Raw genomic sequence first — 18205 nt, 5'->3', positions numbered from 1 at the left:
TGAGTAATTAGACCCCTGTCAGAGTTTTTTGTTATAAAGATTTTGTCTGATAGAATTCACTTGTGAATCCATCAGGTCCTGGTGATTTTTTCTTAGGGAGTACTTTGATGGCTTGTTGAATTTTTTTTTCTGATATGGGATTATTTAGGTATTCTCTTTCTTCTGCTGTTAATCTAGGCAATTTATATTTTTGTAAATATTCATCTATATCTCCTAAATTGTTATATTTGTTGCCATATAATTGGGCAAAATAGTTGTTTTTTTAAACCCTTGTACTTCGGTGTATTGTCTCATAGGTGGAAGAGTGGTAAGGGTGGGCAATGGGGGTCAAGTGACTTGCCCAGGGTCACACAGCTGGGAAGTGGCCGAGGCCGGGTTTGAACCTAGGACCTCCTGTCTCTAGGCCTGACTCTCACTCCACTGAGCTACCCAGCTGCCCCCCAAAATAGTTTTTAAGATTGCCTTAATTTCCCCTTCATTAGAGGTGCGGTCTCCTTTTTATCTTTGATACTGTCAATTTGGTTTTCTCCTTTCCTTTTTTTATTAGATCGACCAGTACTTTGTCCATTTTATCTGTTTTTTCAAAATACCAGCTTCTAGTCTTATTTATTAATTCAATAATTCTTTTACTTTTCATTTTATTAATTTCTCCCTTAATTTTTAGTATTTCTAATTGAGTTTTCATCTGGTGATTTTTAATTTACTCGCTTTCTAATTTTTTGAGTTGCATGCCCAATTCATTAATCTCTGCCCTCTTTAATTCGTTAATATATGCACTCAAGGATATAAATTTCCCCCTGAGTACTGCCTTGGCTGCATCCCACAGAGTTTGGTAGGATGTCTCATCATTGTCATTCTCTTCCATGAAATTGTTGATTGTTTCTATGATTTCTTCTTTGACTAATTGGTTTTGGAGAGTCATATTGTTTAATTTCCAATTAGTTTTTGATTTGCCTGTCCAAGTGCCCTTACTAATTATTATTTTTATTGCATTATGATCTGAGAAGGTTACATTTATTATATGTGATCTTTTGCATTTGTTTGCAGTGTTTCTATGCCCTATTACATGGTCAATCTTTGTGAATGTACCATGTGCAGCTGAAAAGAAGGTGTATTCCTTTTTGTCCCTATTTATTTTTCTCCACATATCAATTAAATTTAATTTTTCTAGGACTTCATTCACCTCTCTTACCTCTTTCTTATTTATTTTTTGGTTTGATTTATCTAGATCTGAAAGGGGCATATTTAGATCTCCCACTATTATGGTTTTACTATCTATTTCGTTCTTGAGCTCTGCCAGTTTCTCCTTTATGAATTTGGATGCTATACCACTTGGTGCATACATATTGAGCAGTGTTATTTCCTCATTGTTTATACTGCCTTTAATCAGGATGTAATAACCTTTCCTGTCTTTTTTAATCATACCTATTTTTACTTTGGCTTTGCCAGAAATCATAATAGCCTCTCCTGCCTTCTTTTTTTCATTTGATGGCCAAAAGATTTTGCTCAAGCCCTTAACCTTAAACTTGTCTACATCGACCCGCCTCATATGTGTTTCTTGTAGACAACATATGGTAGGATTTTGGTTTCTGATCCACTCTGCTATTTGCTTCTGTTTTATGAGTGAGTTCATCCCATTCACATTCAGAGTTACAATTATCAGTTGTGCATTCACTGACATTTTTTGTATCCTCCCCTAGTCCCACCCCTTCTTCTTACACTATTTTCTTTTAAACCAGTGGTTTGCTTTGAGCTGGTATCCCTTATCCCCTCCCTTGATTGACTTCCCTTTCTGCCCCCTCCCTGGTTATTCCCCTCTTTTTGTTTTTTAAAGGCCTAATGAATTCCCTCCCCCTTCTTCTTCCCTCCTTTTTTTGACCTCCCCACTCTCTGCTCCCTTTGGTTTGTCCCTTCTGACTTTTTCAGTAGGGTTAGATAGAGTTTTTTATTTGAATGGATAATAAAGCTACTCTTCCCTCTCCGGGTTGATTACACTGAGAGTAAGGTTTGATTATCCCCTCTTAATGTTCTCTTCCTCTCCTTCTTATAATAGTATTTATCTCATCCCCTTCCCATGTCCTCTTTGTATGTAATAGAATATCCTATTTTTCTTATTTACTCAGATTTTTCTTGGTGTCCCCTATTATTCCCCCCCTGTTACCCACCCCCCATGTCATCTTAGACCATTTAGTATTCTGTCCTCTCCCTATGAATTATTCTTCTGATTGCTATAATAGTGAATACTATAATAGTGAATAGAGTTCACTACAGAGAATTACACATAACATTTCTCCACATAGGAATACAGATAATTAGATCTTATTGAAGCCCTTAAGGAGTCAAATTTAAAAAATTATGAGTTTTCTTTCTTTTCCCTCTGTTTCTTATTTACCTTTTGATGTTTTTCTTGATTTTTTGTGGTTGGATATCAAACTTTCCATTTAGTCCTGGTCTTTTCTGTGCAAAAATTTGTAAATCTTCAATTTTGTTGAATGCCCATACTTTCCCCTGGAAGTATATAGTCAGTTTCGATAGGTAGTTGATCCATGGCTGAAGGCCCAGCTCTCTTGCCTTTCTTAATACTGTATTCCAAGCCTTACGAACTTTTAGCGTGGAGGCTGCCAGATCCTGTGTGATCCTGATTGGTGTTCCTTGATATTTGAATTGTCTCTTTCTGGCTTCTTGTAAGATTTTTTCTTTTGCTTGAAAGCTCTTGAATTTTGCAATTATATTTCTGGCCGTATTCTTCTCTGGATCGAATATAGTGGGTGTTCTATGAATCCTTTCGATGACTATATTGGCCTCTTGTTGTAGGACTTCAGGGCAATTTTGCTGAATAATTTCTTTTAGTATGGAATCCAAGTTTCTATTAATTTCTGTTTTTTTCTGGAAGACCAATTATTCTCAAATTGTCTCTTCTAGACTGGTTTTCTTGGTCTGTCACTTTCATATTTTATGTTTCCTTCTATTTTATCAGTCTTTTGACTTTGTTTTATTTGTTCTTGTTGTCTTGAGAGATCATTAGCTTCTAATTGCTCAATTCTAGCCTTTAGGGACTGGTTTTCGGCTATAATCTTTTGGTTTTCGGCCATGATCTTTTGGTTTTCCTTTTCAGTCTGGTCATTTCTGGTGTTCAATTTGCTCATCAGTTCATTTGATTTCTGAGCCTCACTTTCCAATTGCAAAATTCTGCCTTTTAAACTGTTATTTTCTTGCCAGATTTTTGTTTCTAATTTGCTTACCATTTCATTTGATCTTGGGGCATCTTTCTCCATTTGCGAGTTTCTGTCTTCTAACCTGTTTATTTCCTTTTGAGCTATTTCCCACTTCTCTTGCCAAATCTCGTCCATCTTTCTCATCTTCTCAGATTTAAACTCTTCAATAGCTTGTGGGCAGTTTTCATTATTTTGGGAAGATTTGGATATGATTACTTGTTTGTTCTCCTCTGCTGTTTGCTCTGTTGTCTGGATTTTATCTGTATAAAAGTTGTCGAGTGTTACAGATTTCTTCTTGATGATCTTTCTCTTTTGGGGTTCTTGTCTCTGACTTGCCATTGTTAGCCATGCACCCTCTCAGTTTTATCCTCACACTCAGGGCCTGTCTGTGCTCTTTAGGCTCCTAAGGTCTCAGTTGTTCTCAGGGTCATGTCTCCTGGTGGTCCCCTTACTTGTTCCTCTGCCTGAGGCTCCTTTAATGGTCTCAGGGCACTGCTTCCACAGTTGTGAACCCCTTTTGCACTGGGTCCCCACTCAAGGTCCACACCTGTTCTCAAGATCCGAGTCCTTGCCTGCACTCAGGATTAGTGTCTGGGCTTGCGTCCATGCCTGTACTTGTGCCTAAGCTCAAATTCCGCGCATGTTCTTTAGCCTCTTGGGTTCTTAAGCCTTGCTGCTCTCAGGAGCTGGCCCTGGTGAACCCAGGTAGCTGCCAAGGACTTAATCAGTGCCCCACACTTGCTCTAACTCTTGTGCACTGGCTTTGGCACTGTAGGTGGTGTGGGGTGGGGGAGCAGGTTGCTCAGCTCGCGTTTTAGTGAGTGCTGTTTCACCGTTTATAGCATGGAAATGCCCCGATTCCACATACCTCCAATGCTGCACCCTATTGTGGGGTCCCTTTGTTCTTCTGGATTTTTTTATGTCTTCTTGAGGAGTCCTGTATGTTTCAGTTAGGAGAGGTTAAGCAGCTGCTTTTTACTCTGCCTCCATCTTAACCAGGAAGTCAGTACCTTCCCTCCTCTTAGTTTACGTGTCTAATTGCAACAGACATTTTTCTTAGGACTGCCCATGAGGCAGTCAGTAAATTCTGATTTGTTATTCTAGCACACGTGTGTTACAGACTACCCCAAAATGGAGATGTTTTCACCTTTGGTGATTAAATCTAAAGATGGGCAGGGAAGATTTAATCTCATTATCACAGAATATAACTGGAACTAGAAAAACATTTCTTGATTGACTATTTGGTTCTTGATATTTGTGCTTTTATTTACCCCACTGACATTATTTTACCTATATATTTGAAATTTATGTGAATTTCCTAAGTGAAATATGCGTTTTTATAGCATTTCATTAATATTAAGTAACTGAATACATTGGAGTGAGCTTGGGAAACATTTTGTTTTTAACATAATTGTATATTTTGTATGGAATTTATTTTACTGGATTTATTTTTTCCTTATGGTCTAAAATATATCTACCCATCTATAGTTCCACCAGGAAGGGGAAAAGAAAACCTATGACTGAGTGAATTCAATTGCCTTGACAACAGTTACAGAGCTGGTAAGTATTAGATCTAGTGTTTCAATTGTGTTCTGAATTTGAGACCATCTATCAGTAGACTATGTCAAAAGTCCAATGATATACTCAATATATGACAAAGATGTCTATGACATCATAGACCCAACTAGGAACTTTAACAACATAACACTATAAGTAGAACACTGGTCAAAGAATTGGCCCTGGAGTCACGATGATTCCTTTACTTGAGTTCAAATCTGGGCTAAGATATTTAATACTTGTGAGACCTAGTTAAAGCAGTCATTTAATCTTATTTGCTTTAGTTTCCTCAAGTGTAAAATGAACTGAAGAAGAAAAAGTCAAACCATTGTGGTATCTCCGCTAAAAAATTAAAATGGGGTTGCAAAGAATGAGATATGATGGGAAAATGCCTGAAAATCAGTATTGAATTCTTTATAACATCAACTTTTAAGTTGTCCCTTTAAAAAATAGATCAAGCATATTCTAAAAATACCTTATAAAATGTTTCTGCCCAAAATTCTATATGATATTGAACTTGTGGGTTCCTTTGTCTAGCAGAAACTTATAACATCCCAAGAAAAAGTTTCCTAAATGAAAGAGAAGCTAGACTTCTGAATTCAAAGTTAATATTTAATTAACTTTCTCTCTCCAACAACCAATGGGATATCCAAGAAATCCAAACAAGGTTCAATGTTAACCTCAGATCTATGGTATCTGAACCTGATCTCACACAGGTTATTCTTTATGTTTTTAGAAAAGACCCATTATCTAGAATGACAGCTTGTAAGAAGTCCATTAATCTCTTATCTTTCTCTAGGCTCTTCTCTATGTGACTACCATTGTTGTTTCAAAGATATTAAGAAAATGCAACTTAGTGACTTGTTATTGGCCATTGTCTTCATCTCCCAGATTGGAATTGGGCTTCTAGGGAATTCCTTTCTACTGTTTCTTTACATCCTCCCTTTCCTCACTGGTCACAACCTAAGGCCCATAGACTCCATTTTTTTCAATTTGTCCTTAGCCAATTTAAAAGTGCTTCTGTTCAGAGGTCTTCCTAAGGCAATGTTTTATTTGGGCTTGAAAAATTTCCTGGATCCTCTTGGGTGTAAACTTATCCAGTACCTTTACACGGTGTCCAGGAGTGTTTCCCTTAGCACTACCTGCCTTCTGTGTGGTTTTCAGGTCATTGTCATCAGTCCCAGTAACTCCAGGTGGTTTCAACTCAAAGCCCAAGCCCCAAAACACATTATCCCTTCTTGTATCTTCTGCTGGTGCTTCTTCTTGTTTATAAATTTCACTATGCTTGGGGTCATGCATAACTCAAGGTTCATGAGTAACAACACAAGATGGAGGCATCTGGGATATTGTTCAGTTGCATCGCCTGTCTCATTTAATGCCTTATTCTATGTAATAATCTTCTGTCTTCCTGATGCCATTTGCATGGGATTCATGATCTGGGCCAGTGCCTACATAATTTTTATTCTGCACAGACACCATCAGCAAGTCCAACACATTCACAATCCCCACCTTTCTCCTAGAACTTTCCCTGAGATAAAAGCCACCCATGCAAGCCTTATACTAGTGTGCACGTATGTCTCCTTCTATTCAATTAATTCCATCATATCCTTTTATGTTTTTCAATTTGGTACATATCATTTCTTTCTCATGCCGACTGAACAACTCGTAGCTGCATGTTTCCCAGCTATTGCTCCTTTTGTCCTGATGTCCTATGATTCTCAACTCCACAAATATTTTTATTACCTATGGTGCAATAAAAGTTCTCTATAATTACCTGTTCCCCATTATGTCCCACTGAATTATTCAATTCTCACACTCTGAAAAATATACTCTTTTCATAAGCATATAGAAAGCAGATTTTATAACACTTGGGTAAAATATTATGGATGTTTAGGACAGAAATTACTCCAATACTTATAATTTCCAAGACAAAACCTTCATCTTTTTAGAACAAGTCACCCCTAACCAGACATTGAGTATTCTGCTCTAAATCACATTAATAAGAAATGAAAGAACCAATTTATGGACCTGTATATTATCATTCAAAATCTACCAAAAAGATGATTATACCTCTATGTCAAATGAGGTTTTATACAATGTATAAATCTTCAAATATTTTGAGAGGAAATATAGTATAGAGAATAAAGTGCTAGTTTCAGAGATAGAAATTCTTGGGATCAACTATCATCTATATTATATAGGAACACTATATCATGGGTAAGGCTTTACTATCCATAGGGATCCATTTCCCCATTTATAAAAGTATGTAAATAACACTTATTAAAATTACATTGCAAAATTGTTTTTAAAGCTAAAATAAAATTGTTAAAATGTATGCAAACTTTAAGGAAACAAGGATATCATTATTACTGTTACTATATTATTTTAATTAGAAATGACTTGAATTGGTTCACCCAAAATGAACTATCAAGTCAGAGCTCTTGAAGGATGTGTGTGTGTGTGTGTGTGTGTGTGTGTGTGTGTGTGTGTGTGTGTATTTGGAAGATGGGATTGGATGGGATTAAATGAACTACTTTGGGCCAGTAACAAAGATGTTATACTGTGGGTACAAGACCTAACAATTACCCTGGTCAGGCCAAAACCTGATCTGGGACCAGCACACAGATTTACTAGACCAGTGATGGGCAAAATACTGCCCATAGGCCAGATGGGCCCTCCCTGAAATGTTCTATCCAGCCTAATCTGACCAATGCAAACCGTAGTATACAGCACAATGAAACTTCAAAAAAGTTGCCTTAGAAACAGACTGACAGACAAATATTTCCTTTCCTTTGGCCCCCTATTTAAAAAGTTTGCCCATCTCTATACTAGACTACAGAGCTGGATATAGTAAATGAAAGATGCGATTTACTTCCAGAGAGAGAGAGAGGGTTGAAGGATAAGGGGAATCCTGTCTCTATTTTACTAGCTACAAATCCCAGAATCTAAAACCTCCTCATGAAGTATCTTCAAAGATTTAATTTTCCTCCTCTTATCTCCCTTCCTAGCTAAATTGTGAACCCAGTCCCTGTTCTATATAACCTGCACTAACCCTCTTTTGGTTATTACTAGGGGTAATGGTCTGCGACAAACTTAGCAGGGCCCAGGGAAGGTCCAAGGTTCAAACAGACCTAGACCTCAGCTTACAGTCAGTGTAGCTGTTTCAGGATCACACGGTTCTTCTCCAAGGAAATACAGTAACCAGATGGCAGCAAGCAGGATGAGGAAGTAGGATAGGAAAGCAAGATAGAATCAGCAACCTAAGGACAGGCAGCCTCTTTCCCCAGGTTACATCCAGAGAGAGAGAACAACCCCCTCTAGTTTCAGCTTAACCATTCCTTGCAGTATTCTCTAATCTTTCCCTGCTGGTCTCATGCCTCTGTCCTCTGCAAACCTATATTTTCCTCCTAAACTTATCTCTTCCTTATAAATAAATATATATGCATATATATATATGTATATATAATTTGTTTGTATATTTGTGTGTATACCTCTATATAGTATATATTAACTCATGAAAGGTTATGGAAAAAATACAACTTTCCTTAGTATAGTATTTTCCCCCCCTTTTTTTCCTAGATAGACATCATGATGTTGCAGTGTATCATAGTGGGAAAAGGCTTGAATTGGCTTCCTGTGAGGCAGAATTTTGCACAAAGTCATCAACCAAATTTTCTCTTCCAGAACTATTGAAATTCAGTGTCAGGACAAGAGTGGAGTGGATGACCCTGGTGTCTTCAATGTTTGATCATTATATAAGCAATACACAGCACATTCTTCAGCTTCCGGCATGAACAACTAATGCAAAGTCATTGGACAAGAACAATTTTACCAAAAAAGTGACTTTGAATGAGCAATGAAATGATAAACTACCCTAACAGAATGAATGTAGATGAAACACTATAGCATCTCCTCTCAGAGATGTAATGGACCTAAAATGGAGAATAAAATCCAAATTCTTTTACTTTATCAATGTAGAAATGTCTTATGAGATTTCCTATATCAACTAAGCATGTTTAAATTTTATTTTAATGTTTAGAACAGGTGACAGTAGCAGTATTATGAAACTAATCCATATAGCAAGTGTAAGATTAAAAATTTATATCCAAGTACTCCAAGTATTATATTTTACAAAATGTATTAATAAAAAAAGGCTAGAGTAAAAAGGAAACTAACCCAGCTGCAGTCATGAGGGAAGAGAGAAAAAGGCAGTCACATATAACTATATACAAACAACGTAAGCACGCAAGGTGGGGATGAAAGAGGAAAGGGATGCTGGGAGATGTAGTCCAAAGGTTCAAGATTTTCTAATTACACACAAGTCAATAGAAAAAGAAATTTGGGAGGAAGAAATTGGTCAGTAGACAGTAACATGAGTTGTTTATTTTTTCTTTGTCATTATTCATTGGTAATTGTAGGAGTAGTATGGATCTTGATCACTGCAAATTACTGAAGGTAATTTACACTTGGTATAAAAGTTCATTTCCTTAGATACATTCCACATTTCCTCTTGACAGATAGTTACTTCTCTTGCATATGATGTGATAATTAAATTTTGGATTCAAATTGGTACAGGCTGTGTAGTATTTACAACCAGAACTTACTTGTTCCATGATACATACACACCCAATAGACACATATACACACATACTTATACACCCCAAATAAGAGGTATATATTCTCTTTTTAGAAGAGTCCTCCTTATCAAAGATGAAGAAACAAGCTCCTTGAGTGTCTTCTGATTCCAGTATTTAAATGTATGAGGTTATTTTGCTGACCAAAGAAGCCTCTGTAATGTCATGACCTATGACTTCCTTTGACCCTAATTCCTGAATACCCTCAAATTATTGCAAATATTCATCAAATGCTTAGATTTGTAGAAATGTTTTGGTTAAATTCTTTTCATAAACAATTTTCTGTGAGGAAGTTAAACCTCTAAGAATGATATAATGCTCAAGGGCTTATGATTGGTCAATGATGGGGTAATGTTCTTTTTAGTTATTAGAGAAAATTTTTCTACATATATTGGTATGGATTCTCGATCAAACTTGAACTTGTGATAGACCCCTTGTTCCACTCATTCCTTCCCAAAACATGCTGGTCCCTTAATTGGATGGTCTGGTGGCATTAAAGATCCTATTGCAGTTATATAATCTAAATTTGTAAAGAAGTCATACAAATGACTGCATGATTTTCTCTACCTTTAATCAACAATAAAGTTTTAGGAATGAAGACGATGGCTGGTCTTCTCACAGATCAGGCTTAGAGCACCATTAACAAAGTAATGAGAGGGCCATGAACTTAAAGGGAAAAAGGAAATAGTATTGAATTGAATTGGTGCACTAAGGGATCAAAGTAAAGGAAAATAAGAAAGAAAGGATCATGTAGAGCAGATAGCCTGGGAGAAAACAGAATGATTCATGTACTAGATTTCCCAGTCTGGGTGAAAATGAAGTTTTGGTAAGAGAAGGCAGAGGGAGAGGGAGAAATATAATGTTCAGTGTCTCATCTCCCTACCTGAATTTACTTTGCCAAATATGTTGACCAAATTGCACTTTTGCAACTCTTTCATCAGTGATCCATCACTCCATTCACATTGCTGACATTTTGTGAGAATAAAAGCACCCAAACAATAAAGAAAATTAGTTCATCAAGTGAAATCTGGGGCTTCTGAATACCCCACTTCCACCTCAAACTCACTTAATACATTGGTAAAGTAAAAAGATTCTTTTTAGCTTATATCAGCACCTTCATAGATAATTCTCTTATTGTGAAATTCACTGATAAATTTAAGTAGCAGTTCTGGAGGTGAATGAGAAATCATTATACTAATTATTCAGTGCTTTAAACAACTACATTTAGTTTTAAAACTATTTAGTTTTGTTAAGAGTTAAAATTAATGTACAATACTTTAAGTATTACATTTTATAAAGTTTATTATGTGACAAAACAGAGCCTGCCCAAAAGCCCTGCTCCACCAAAGCAAGGAAGGAAAAGAGGACTAGACAGAGAACACCTCCTAATTTATATTCTTTCTGCATCAGCATGTAATGACAGGAAGTGAGTAGGGTGCTGGGAATCGTAGTTTTGATGGGGATCAGAGTTTTTAGGGTAATAGATTCAAGTTACACAGTTTCTGAAATAGATATATTTCTTACAATTTAAATCTGTGTTCTCATTCTTTATCCAATTTTCATTATCACCATTTAAGAAGAGAGGAACTCTGAGATTACCCTAGTCAGCCAACTTGTTCATTAACAGAGTAGATACAATTCATTAAACGAGAGCTGCCAATATCAGTTGTCTTTCTAGGGTATCACAATATATCTCCCAGAAATGTTACTTGGGACACTAATGTAGCATCCTGCACACAGAGCAGAAAATTACCTTGTGGCTCTCTGTCATATCTTAACCAGTTTAGAATCTTTCTCAGGGAGCCCAAGAAAGTTTTTTGCCCTTTGTGCTCTCAGCGAATTATCTAATTATTGCCATTATTCATTAATCATGTCAGGTAGAGAAATTCCTTTAACATTACAAATCCCTGAATATTATATTAAATAGATGTAAAAGTTTACTTTTTGGATATATCATGGATTCCCATGGCAGATAGTGTCATCTGTCCTGCTGATGACTAAATGAATGCTCTGGGAGGAGATAGGTTCAACCCAGTCTTTATAAGTAGGACCTGCCACACATGCTTGCATACAGACATAGTAAATATTCTGCTGAATGGAGCTCTATACTTCATCATAAGAGGGGAGAACACCTGGTGAGTGTCTTTATGCCTAATTTCTAGATTTAAGGGTTTCAGAATAGAAGCTTTTCCAATAACTGCTTAGTTAGGCAGCAACTGATTTGAACCCTTGCCTTTCTAGGACAAGAAAAGAAACCTCAAACCACTCCACAAGAGGTTCAAGGATTTTTCTTTCACATCTCAGAATAATTTTCTCTATGCTGAAATCTCTGCTAATCAAAGGCAATTAATGCAAGAACACCAAACTGTTGCTCCTGGGTCCAGCATCCCTTGAATTTCATAAAATATTTTGAGACTGGGACATTTCCACCAGAGTCATTTTCACTATTTGCCACCTCTGATCACTGACTTTCTATTTCCAGGGATCCTCTTCTTTTGTCAATTTAGGCTATGTTGATTCTTCTCTCTCCTGATTGCTCCAGAAATCTGAGATTATCATCACCCTCTTCTCTGCTTTTATTCCTACTTGATAGTCATTTATCTTTTCTTATTATTCATCTATCTGATGTATTTTACTTCTCCCTTCTTTCTGATTGAGCTACCCCGTTGCATTAGTCTACCTAATGTTGATTTGCTTTTTGCTCAGCCTTTTCCCTTCTCTATTCTGAGATCTCTTCATTTTCTTTTTTATTCATCCAGTTCAGAATATTTTTGAAGAAATGTATCCCTTCCATTATCTCTTACCTATTGTGAAATTATTCTTATATCCTTATTGTTTGCCTGAAGTTTAAAAACTCCCCAGACACCAGAAGATAACATTTAGGAATTGACCAACAGAGGTCTGAGAATGGTCTTTGAGATCAAAATACTTTTAATCACTCATTTTCAATCTCTTTAACCTCACTCAATTCAAATTACTTATGATATCCATAATTTAACCTCATATTCCCTTTTCAGACTTCTATCTCACTGGTTACTCCAAATTCTTCATGCTAGTTAATGATAGGTCTCCAAAGCCATAATTCAATTCCTTTCTGTGCTCCACAATGTATTCATATGGATCCCTGGATTTACTGTGCCAAGAACTGTTCTAAATTTTTGTTTCTCTAACTTATACCAAATATGACCTTCAGGAAATTGTTATCCAACTCTGAGCTTTAGTTTCTTCCTTTCTAACTGGAACAAGTCTTACCAGTGGATGTCTTAGGTCTTTTCTGGTATCAAATAAGTGGTTTTTAATCTTGTATGTTAGGCTTTTCCTTAAATATTGACCTACTTAAATTTTAATTGCCTTTTCTATCCCAATTCATGCTCCTTTTTGTACATGAATTTTTTTCTCTCATCTTTTGAATTTAATGTCATTTCTCCCTTCTCTGAAATAATTTTACTTTAGATTAATCATAAGACAATCACAAATCTTGGGAAGAGCTGAAGAAATCTCCCTAACTTCCTTTAATCTTTCACAAAATAAAAACCTTCTATTAACTCTTCCCTTAATGTTAATTTAATTCTGGTCTTCTTCATACCTTGCTTTGAAAAACTGCACTGGTAGGGAACTCTATTCCCTGAGTCATTTCATTGTTCCTTTCAACAGTTCCAGATTTCATTAAGGTATTACCCCTCCTATCCACTTTCCCTTCTATCTGCAGAATATAATGCTGGCTATCTGGTTCTTTCCCAGAGCCAAAAATTCCTTTATAGTGAGACCCACTATCTTTTGTGAAAGTTAGGTATAAATCTATTATTTAAGGAGGTTAGGGAAGTTAAACTGGTTACCTTTGAGAATAATGATTTATCATCTATCTTGTGTTATCTCAAAGAGACATCCAATTTTACTTGAATTTGTTGATTAATATGGGATCACTTCTTGTATATAGAGCAGGGGTCAGCAACCTTTTTGACCATGAGAGCCATAAATGCCACATTTTTTAAAATGTAATTTCGTGAGAGCCGTACAGTACTCACAGTGCACGCTCCTGTAACAGCACCTGAAAAAAAAATTGACTTTATGGCTCCTGCAGAAAGAGCCATACATTGCTGACCCATGATATAGAGCATGTTCTGAAATACAAGTTGCCCAAAGGTTTGAAAATATTTAAAACAAGATTTAAGGAAAGCGGTCTATTATATGGGTGAAATAATCAGTTCATTTAATGATGGTCATACACACCTTATTTGATGCAATACTTGCTCTATTCCACCTCACCATCAACCTTTGTTATAATAAATATCTTTTGTGTGAATTCATGGGAACATCTTGCAAAATGTATTGTAATTAGATCTTTAGAAGCATCCACTTTACTGTGGGAAATGAGAGTTTTTATAAAAAAAATTCTCATACATTTCCTGCCTTTGTTATTCATCTATGTGCTTGATTGGGTACATCAGTAAATAATAACATTTATTAAAACAAATTCCTAATGTAATAAACATAGAAGAATATCATAAATTAAATATCTTGATTTTGGTTCTTTGACGGGAAGAAAAATGCGTGTGTAGGTAGATTTTTTTATCAAAGGATTTTCAACTACAACTTCGCAATGTACTATTATCTGTTCATTTTTGTTTTAAAACACATTTATAATATTTTAACATTTTTCCTTCTCTTTATGTTATTTCATTTTATTGTCAGGTTTATGAACTTGGTAACCTGTGTCTGTTTTCAATTTTTGTAATTTTATAGCTTAGGTTTATATGCCTTTTACTTTTTTTGCCTTTATTGTGCTACTAATTATAGTATTTTTAGACAAATGACATTTTCATATCATCATGTACTTGTTTGGATGATAACCAGGTGACAGGAATCGAATTGAAATATCCTAGTGCTCTGGAAAATAAGGACAAGGCCAACTTTGAATGAGATGTGGGGTAACTCATCATTTATACAATTAAGAATTTCTGAGATCAAATCTGGCTTCAATTACTTAATAACTGTGTGACATTGGTGAGTCATTTCACTTCTGTTTGCCTGAGTTTCCTTATCTATAAAATGTATATTGTAATAGCTCCTAACTCTCAGGTATGTTTGGAGGACAAAATATAATAATAAATGCTAAGTATTAAAAAAGTGTCTTGCACATAATAAGCCTTATATAATTCTAGACTTTGTACATTATTATTCTTTTACTTGGCATTGAAGTCTTTCTTCACTAGATTTCCTGAATGAAAGCTACTAGGAACATCAATGAACCAAGAAACAGTGTCTAATGATCCTACTAATCAAAGGCATCTTGGTTTTGGGAGAAAGTCATGGATAGATTTTGCCTTTGATTCACAGGATGACTTCAAAAGTTCTATCTACTTTTCTTATCTGGATGGTAGGTTCCAATTTCAGGATAAAACAATTAAATTAACAAGTAGACTCTTACCTCCAAACCAAAGTCCTGTATCCTCCAAATTATCTTTTCATTAATATTCTTTTTTTTTTCAAATTGAACACTGATACCCCATTTAAGGAAAAGTATGTTGAACAATGGATAAAGTGCTAGGCCTGAAGTCAGGAAGACATCTTGATTTTAAATCTGGCCTCAGATACATACCATGTGAGTCTAAACAAGTCTCTCAGCTCTGTTTTTCTCAAATCCTCATCAATGAAATGAGTTGGAGAAGGAACTGGCAAACCACTGTAGCACTATCATTGTCTTTATCATAGTACCTTAGTGTTTCATGGCTTATCATCCTTACAATACTGCTATTCCTATGTAAAATGTTCTCCTTTTTCTTTTCTCTTCTCTTTGAATGACTTCAGTTAAGTCTTGCCAGGTTTCCTGAAACAATCCTATTCACCATGTCTTATAGCACATAATATTTCCATTCATTCATATAGAACTTGTTTGCCATTTTTCAAGTGATGGACTTCTATTCAGTTTCCCATTTTTCACTACCAAAAAAGTGCTCTTATATATATTTTCTCAAAAGGCTGGCTTTTATCTCTTTTTATCCTCTCCCTCTTCTAATGTCAGTTTTCACTGCTATCTATTGTGTTTCAACACCCCAACTTTTTTTTTCTTTTCTTATTTCTCTATTGGGTAAAAGGTTCTCTATTAACAACTGAGTATCTATCTTCTCTGTCTTCCAACTAATTTAGATATGAATGAGGTTTGAATTGTTTCCCAAACCCCATTTTCCCCTCCACTGTGAACATTCTTCTCTTTGTATATGAGATAACCACCCCCATTTCCCCCAGAAACATATAGTTCATGAAATAGTTATCTATCCTCAAGACAATAGAACAAAAAATGGTTTTCTTTTTTCCTTTTTTTTTAGCTTAAACATAAAAGAGATTTATTAATTTGAATGTAAGTCAAGTGGTGAAGTCAAATTGGATGGCTGAAAGAGGCAGAGCAGGTGGAATGCTGCCTCCTAGAGGAGATGTGCTCTGGGCTTTTTATACCCTTTCCACAACAGGACCTACATGACTAGAGTTGGGATGATGATGGCATGTTACTGGGTTTCTGGAACTCGAGATGGATCATTTGGTTATTTCCTATGCCTCAAAGTCAAAAGGTTGTGAGCTGTCCAGTTTAGAGGACAATAAGATATTGGGGATATAAAGTAGATGTTTCTCAGGAGCAAGCTGGGAGGTGCCTATCTGTGCTCGTCAAGAGTGAAGGGAGAGGCCAGAAGGCCTCAAATTCACTTTCCATAACACTACAGGAATGCAAGGAAAAATGAATCTTTTATGTACTCTTTGACCTGGATCATATTTCTAAGCCCAAGACCCAAACTTCAATTGTGGTAAATTAAGGCTACAAATACAGGTCATTGATTAACAAACCCAACTTATTTCTTAAAATATGTTCCCTAACACTTTGATAATCCTCAACTATTGATCTATTTAGATGTCTAGGGAATAGAAATTTTCATTTTGTGCTGATTATGGAACTTTGGCATAAAAGGGAAAAGCAAAAAAAGATTGACTGTCCCCACTGGTCCTATGCCTTAAAAGTGCCTTACCATTGAATGACTTGAGGGTTAGGGTCTCAAGTAATAGCTTATGCAATAAATTTCACTCAGGAACCCAGTGATCTTATCAGTCCAAAGGATCCAGTTCTAACTGAAACTAAAACTATCCTTTCAGCCTGTTATAATGGCATTCACGTGTTTAGCAGCCACTCTGACCCCTGAGGCTTCCTCAAACAGGAAAGAGGTAGCCCAATGCAGATACTACCCAAGGAGGAGTACAAGCTGTCTAGGCCTAATTTTTCCAATTGTCAAGTATGCACCTCAAAGGGGAATCTTGGGGTATGTTCTACCTCTGTCCCATTTAGGTAAGGGATGGACAATTCCTTACTGAAGTTCACCACCCTCGTGTCTAATATTTAAAATTATGAGGCTGTTTATAGCTCAATAACTTTATTAAATCAAAAGTAGCAATTGTAGTAAAGAGAGGAAAAAGTCGGAGAGAGGAAGTAGCATCTTCATCAGTAATACAGAGGTTTTTCTGGGCACTCTTGCTAAATTCTGGAATTATGGCAGTGATAGACTCTTATTAGAAATACCTTTGCTGAGGTCAAAAGACTGACTCAAGCCATCTCCCAAACTACTAAGGCCATCTCTTACCTACAGGAAGAGATTGATTCCCAGATGGGTGAGAAGGAGAGAATCAAACAAAAATGTCACCGAAAAATGTTTGGTTTTTTGTTTGTTTTCAGGAGCCTCCAGGGCCCTGTCCTACCTGAGAAGCAGTGTTCTCATGTATCCTGGGTGGAGAAGCAGACTTCTCAGGACTTCCTCAAGGGAATTTTAGGTACCAAAATGTTATGGAAGAGCTTAAAAGTGAAACTCTAGATGTGGACAAATTGCCCTTGTCTAGAATGACAGACGAATAGCTAGCCCAAGGTCACTCACGAAGCATCTGGTAAAATGAGAACAAGAACTTCAGGAGCCACTTCATTTTTTGGAGAAACTTGATTACCTTTTAGACTCAGGACAGTTTCCATCTCAATAGAGGTGATCCACAATGGTGAGCTGGTCTATACCCCAGGCTAGATAAAGGGAATAGCTCAACATCCTGCATTTAGTGTACCTCAATAGTAGTGATCCAGAATTTTGGATTTGTGGGCATTCCAGGCTGGTGATTAAGAACAGTTCAACTTCCATCGTTCAATGTATCCTTTTATCCTCATGACAATTCTCATCTCAGTAGAGGTGATCCACAACATTGGTCTTCTGGACTCTCAGAAAAGCTTAGGCTTCATCATTAAAAGAACCCAGTTTTCCAAATGCATGTTAAGATACATTTTTATTCCTTCCATTCAAGTTTTGTTTATTGTCAGTTTTATCATAGTGTCCTAACTCTTTCAGTGAGTCAAGACCTCAGTGCCAGAGTTAAGACTCAAAGTGGAATTTTAAGAGCAAAGTTCTCCAAATTTCAGTTGCTTATAAAATTGATGTTTAAAAATACTCAGTCTGTGACTAATAGCACCTTAGATCCCACAAAAAGGCTACTTGTAAAATATAGGTCTTTACTTGGATTGTGGGTAATTTTCCTCAGTAACTAGTATTGTTCAAAACAATAAATCTAGAAAATGTGCAGGAAAATATTCACTTATGCAAATTATTGTGAACATCTCTTCTTTCTTAGAGGTCCTATTCATGAAGATTTGTGTAAATCACCCTTTCTAGATATGTGGCTAGAATTGCTATCTCTGGGAAACTAAAATTGTAAGAAGAAAATAAAAAAATAATATTCTTGAATTTTACTTAGCTGAGATGGCTCAAGATTATGTTGAATTTA

The 18205-nt window shown here is 36.1% G+C and overlaps 2 protein-coding genes across 2 annotated transcripts in view; both read left to right on the top strand.

Annotated features, from left to right (window-relative positions):
• The window catches only part of LOC123240770 (zinc finger protein 91-like), a 730881-nt gene that overhangs the window by 216204 nt on the left and 496472 nt on the right, over positions 1 to 18205 (top strand). The gene's annotated exons all lie outside the window — the stretch shown is intronic.
• On the top strand, positions 5619 to 6542 carry LOC123239900 (vomeronasal type-1 receptor 1-like). Its single transcript, XM_044667223.1, has one exon. It carries the CDS (start codon positions 5619 to 5621, stop codon positions 6540 to 6542), a length of 924 nt encoding a protein of 307 aa, XP_044523158.1.

The sequence above is a fragment of the Gracilinanus agilis genome, chromosome 3, assembly GCF_016433145.1.
Source record: "Gracilinanus agilis isolate LMUSP501 chromosome 3, AgileGrace, whole genome shotgun sequence".
In the NCBI taxonomy this organism is placed as follows: domain Eukaryota; kingdom Metazoa; phylum Chordata; class Mammalia; order Didelphimorphia; family Didelphidae; genus Gracilinanus; species Gracilinanus agilis.
The sequence above is the reverse complement of the archived record's forward strand: the minus strand, read 5'-3'. Positions and strand labels throughout refer to the sequence as shown.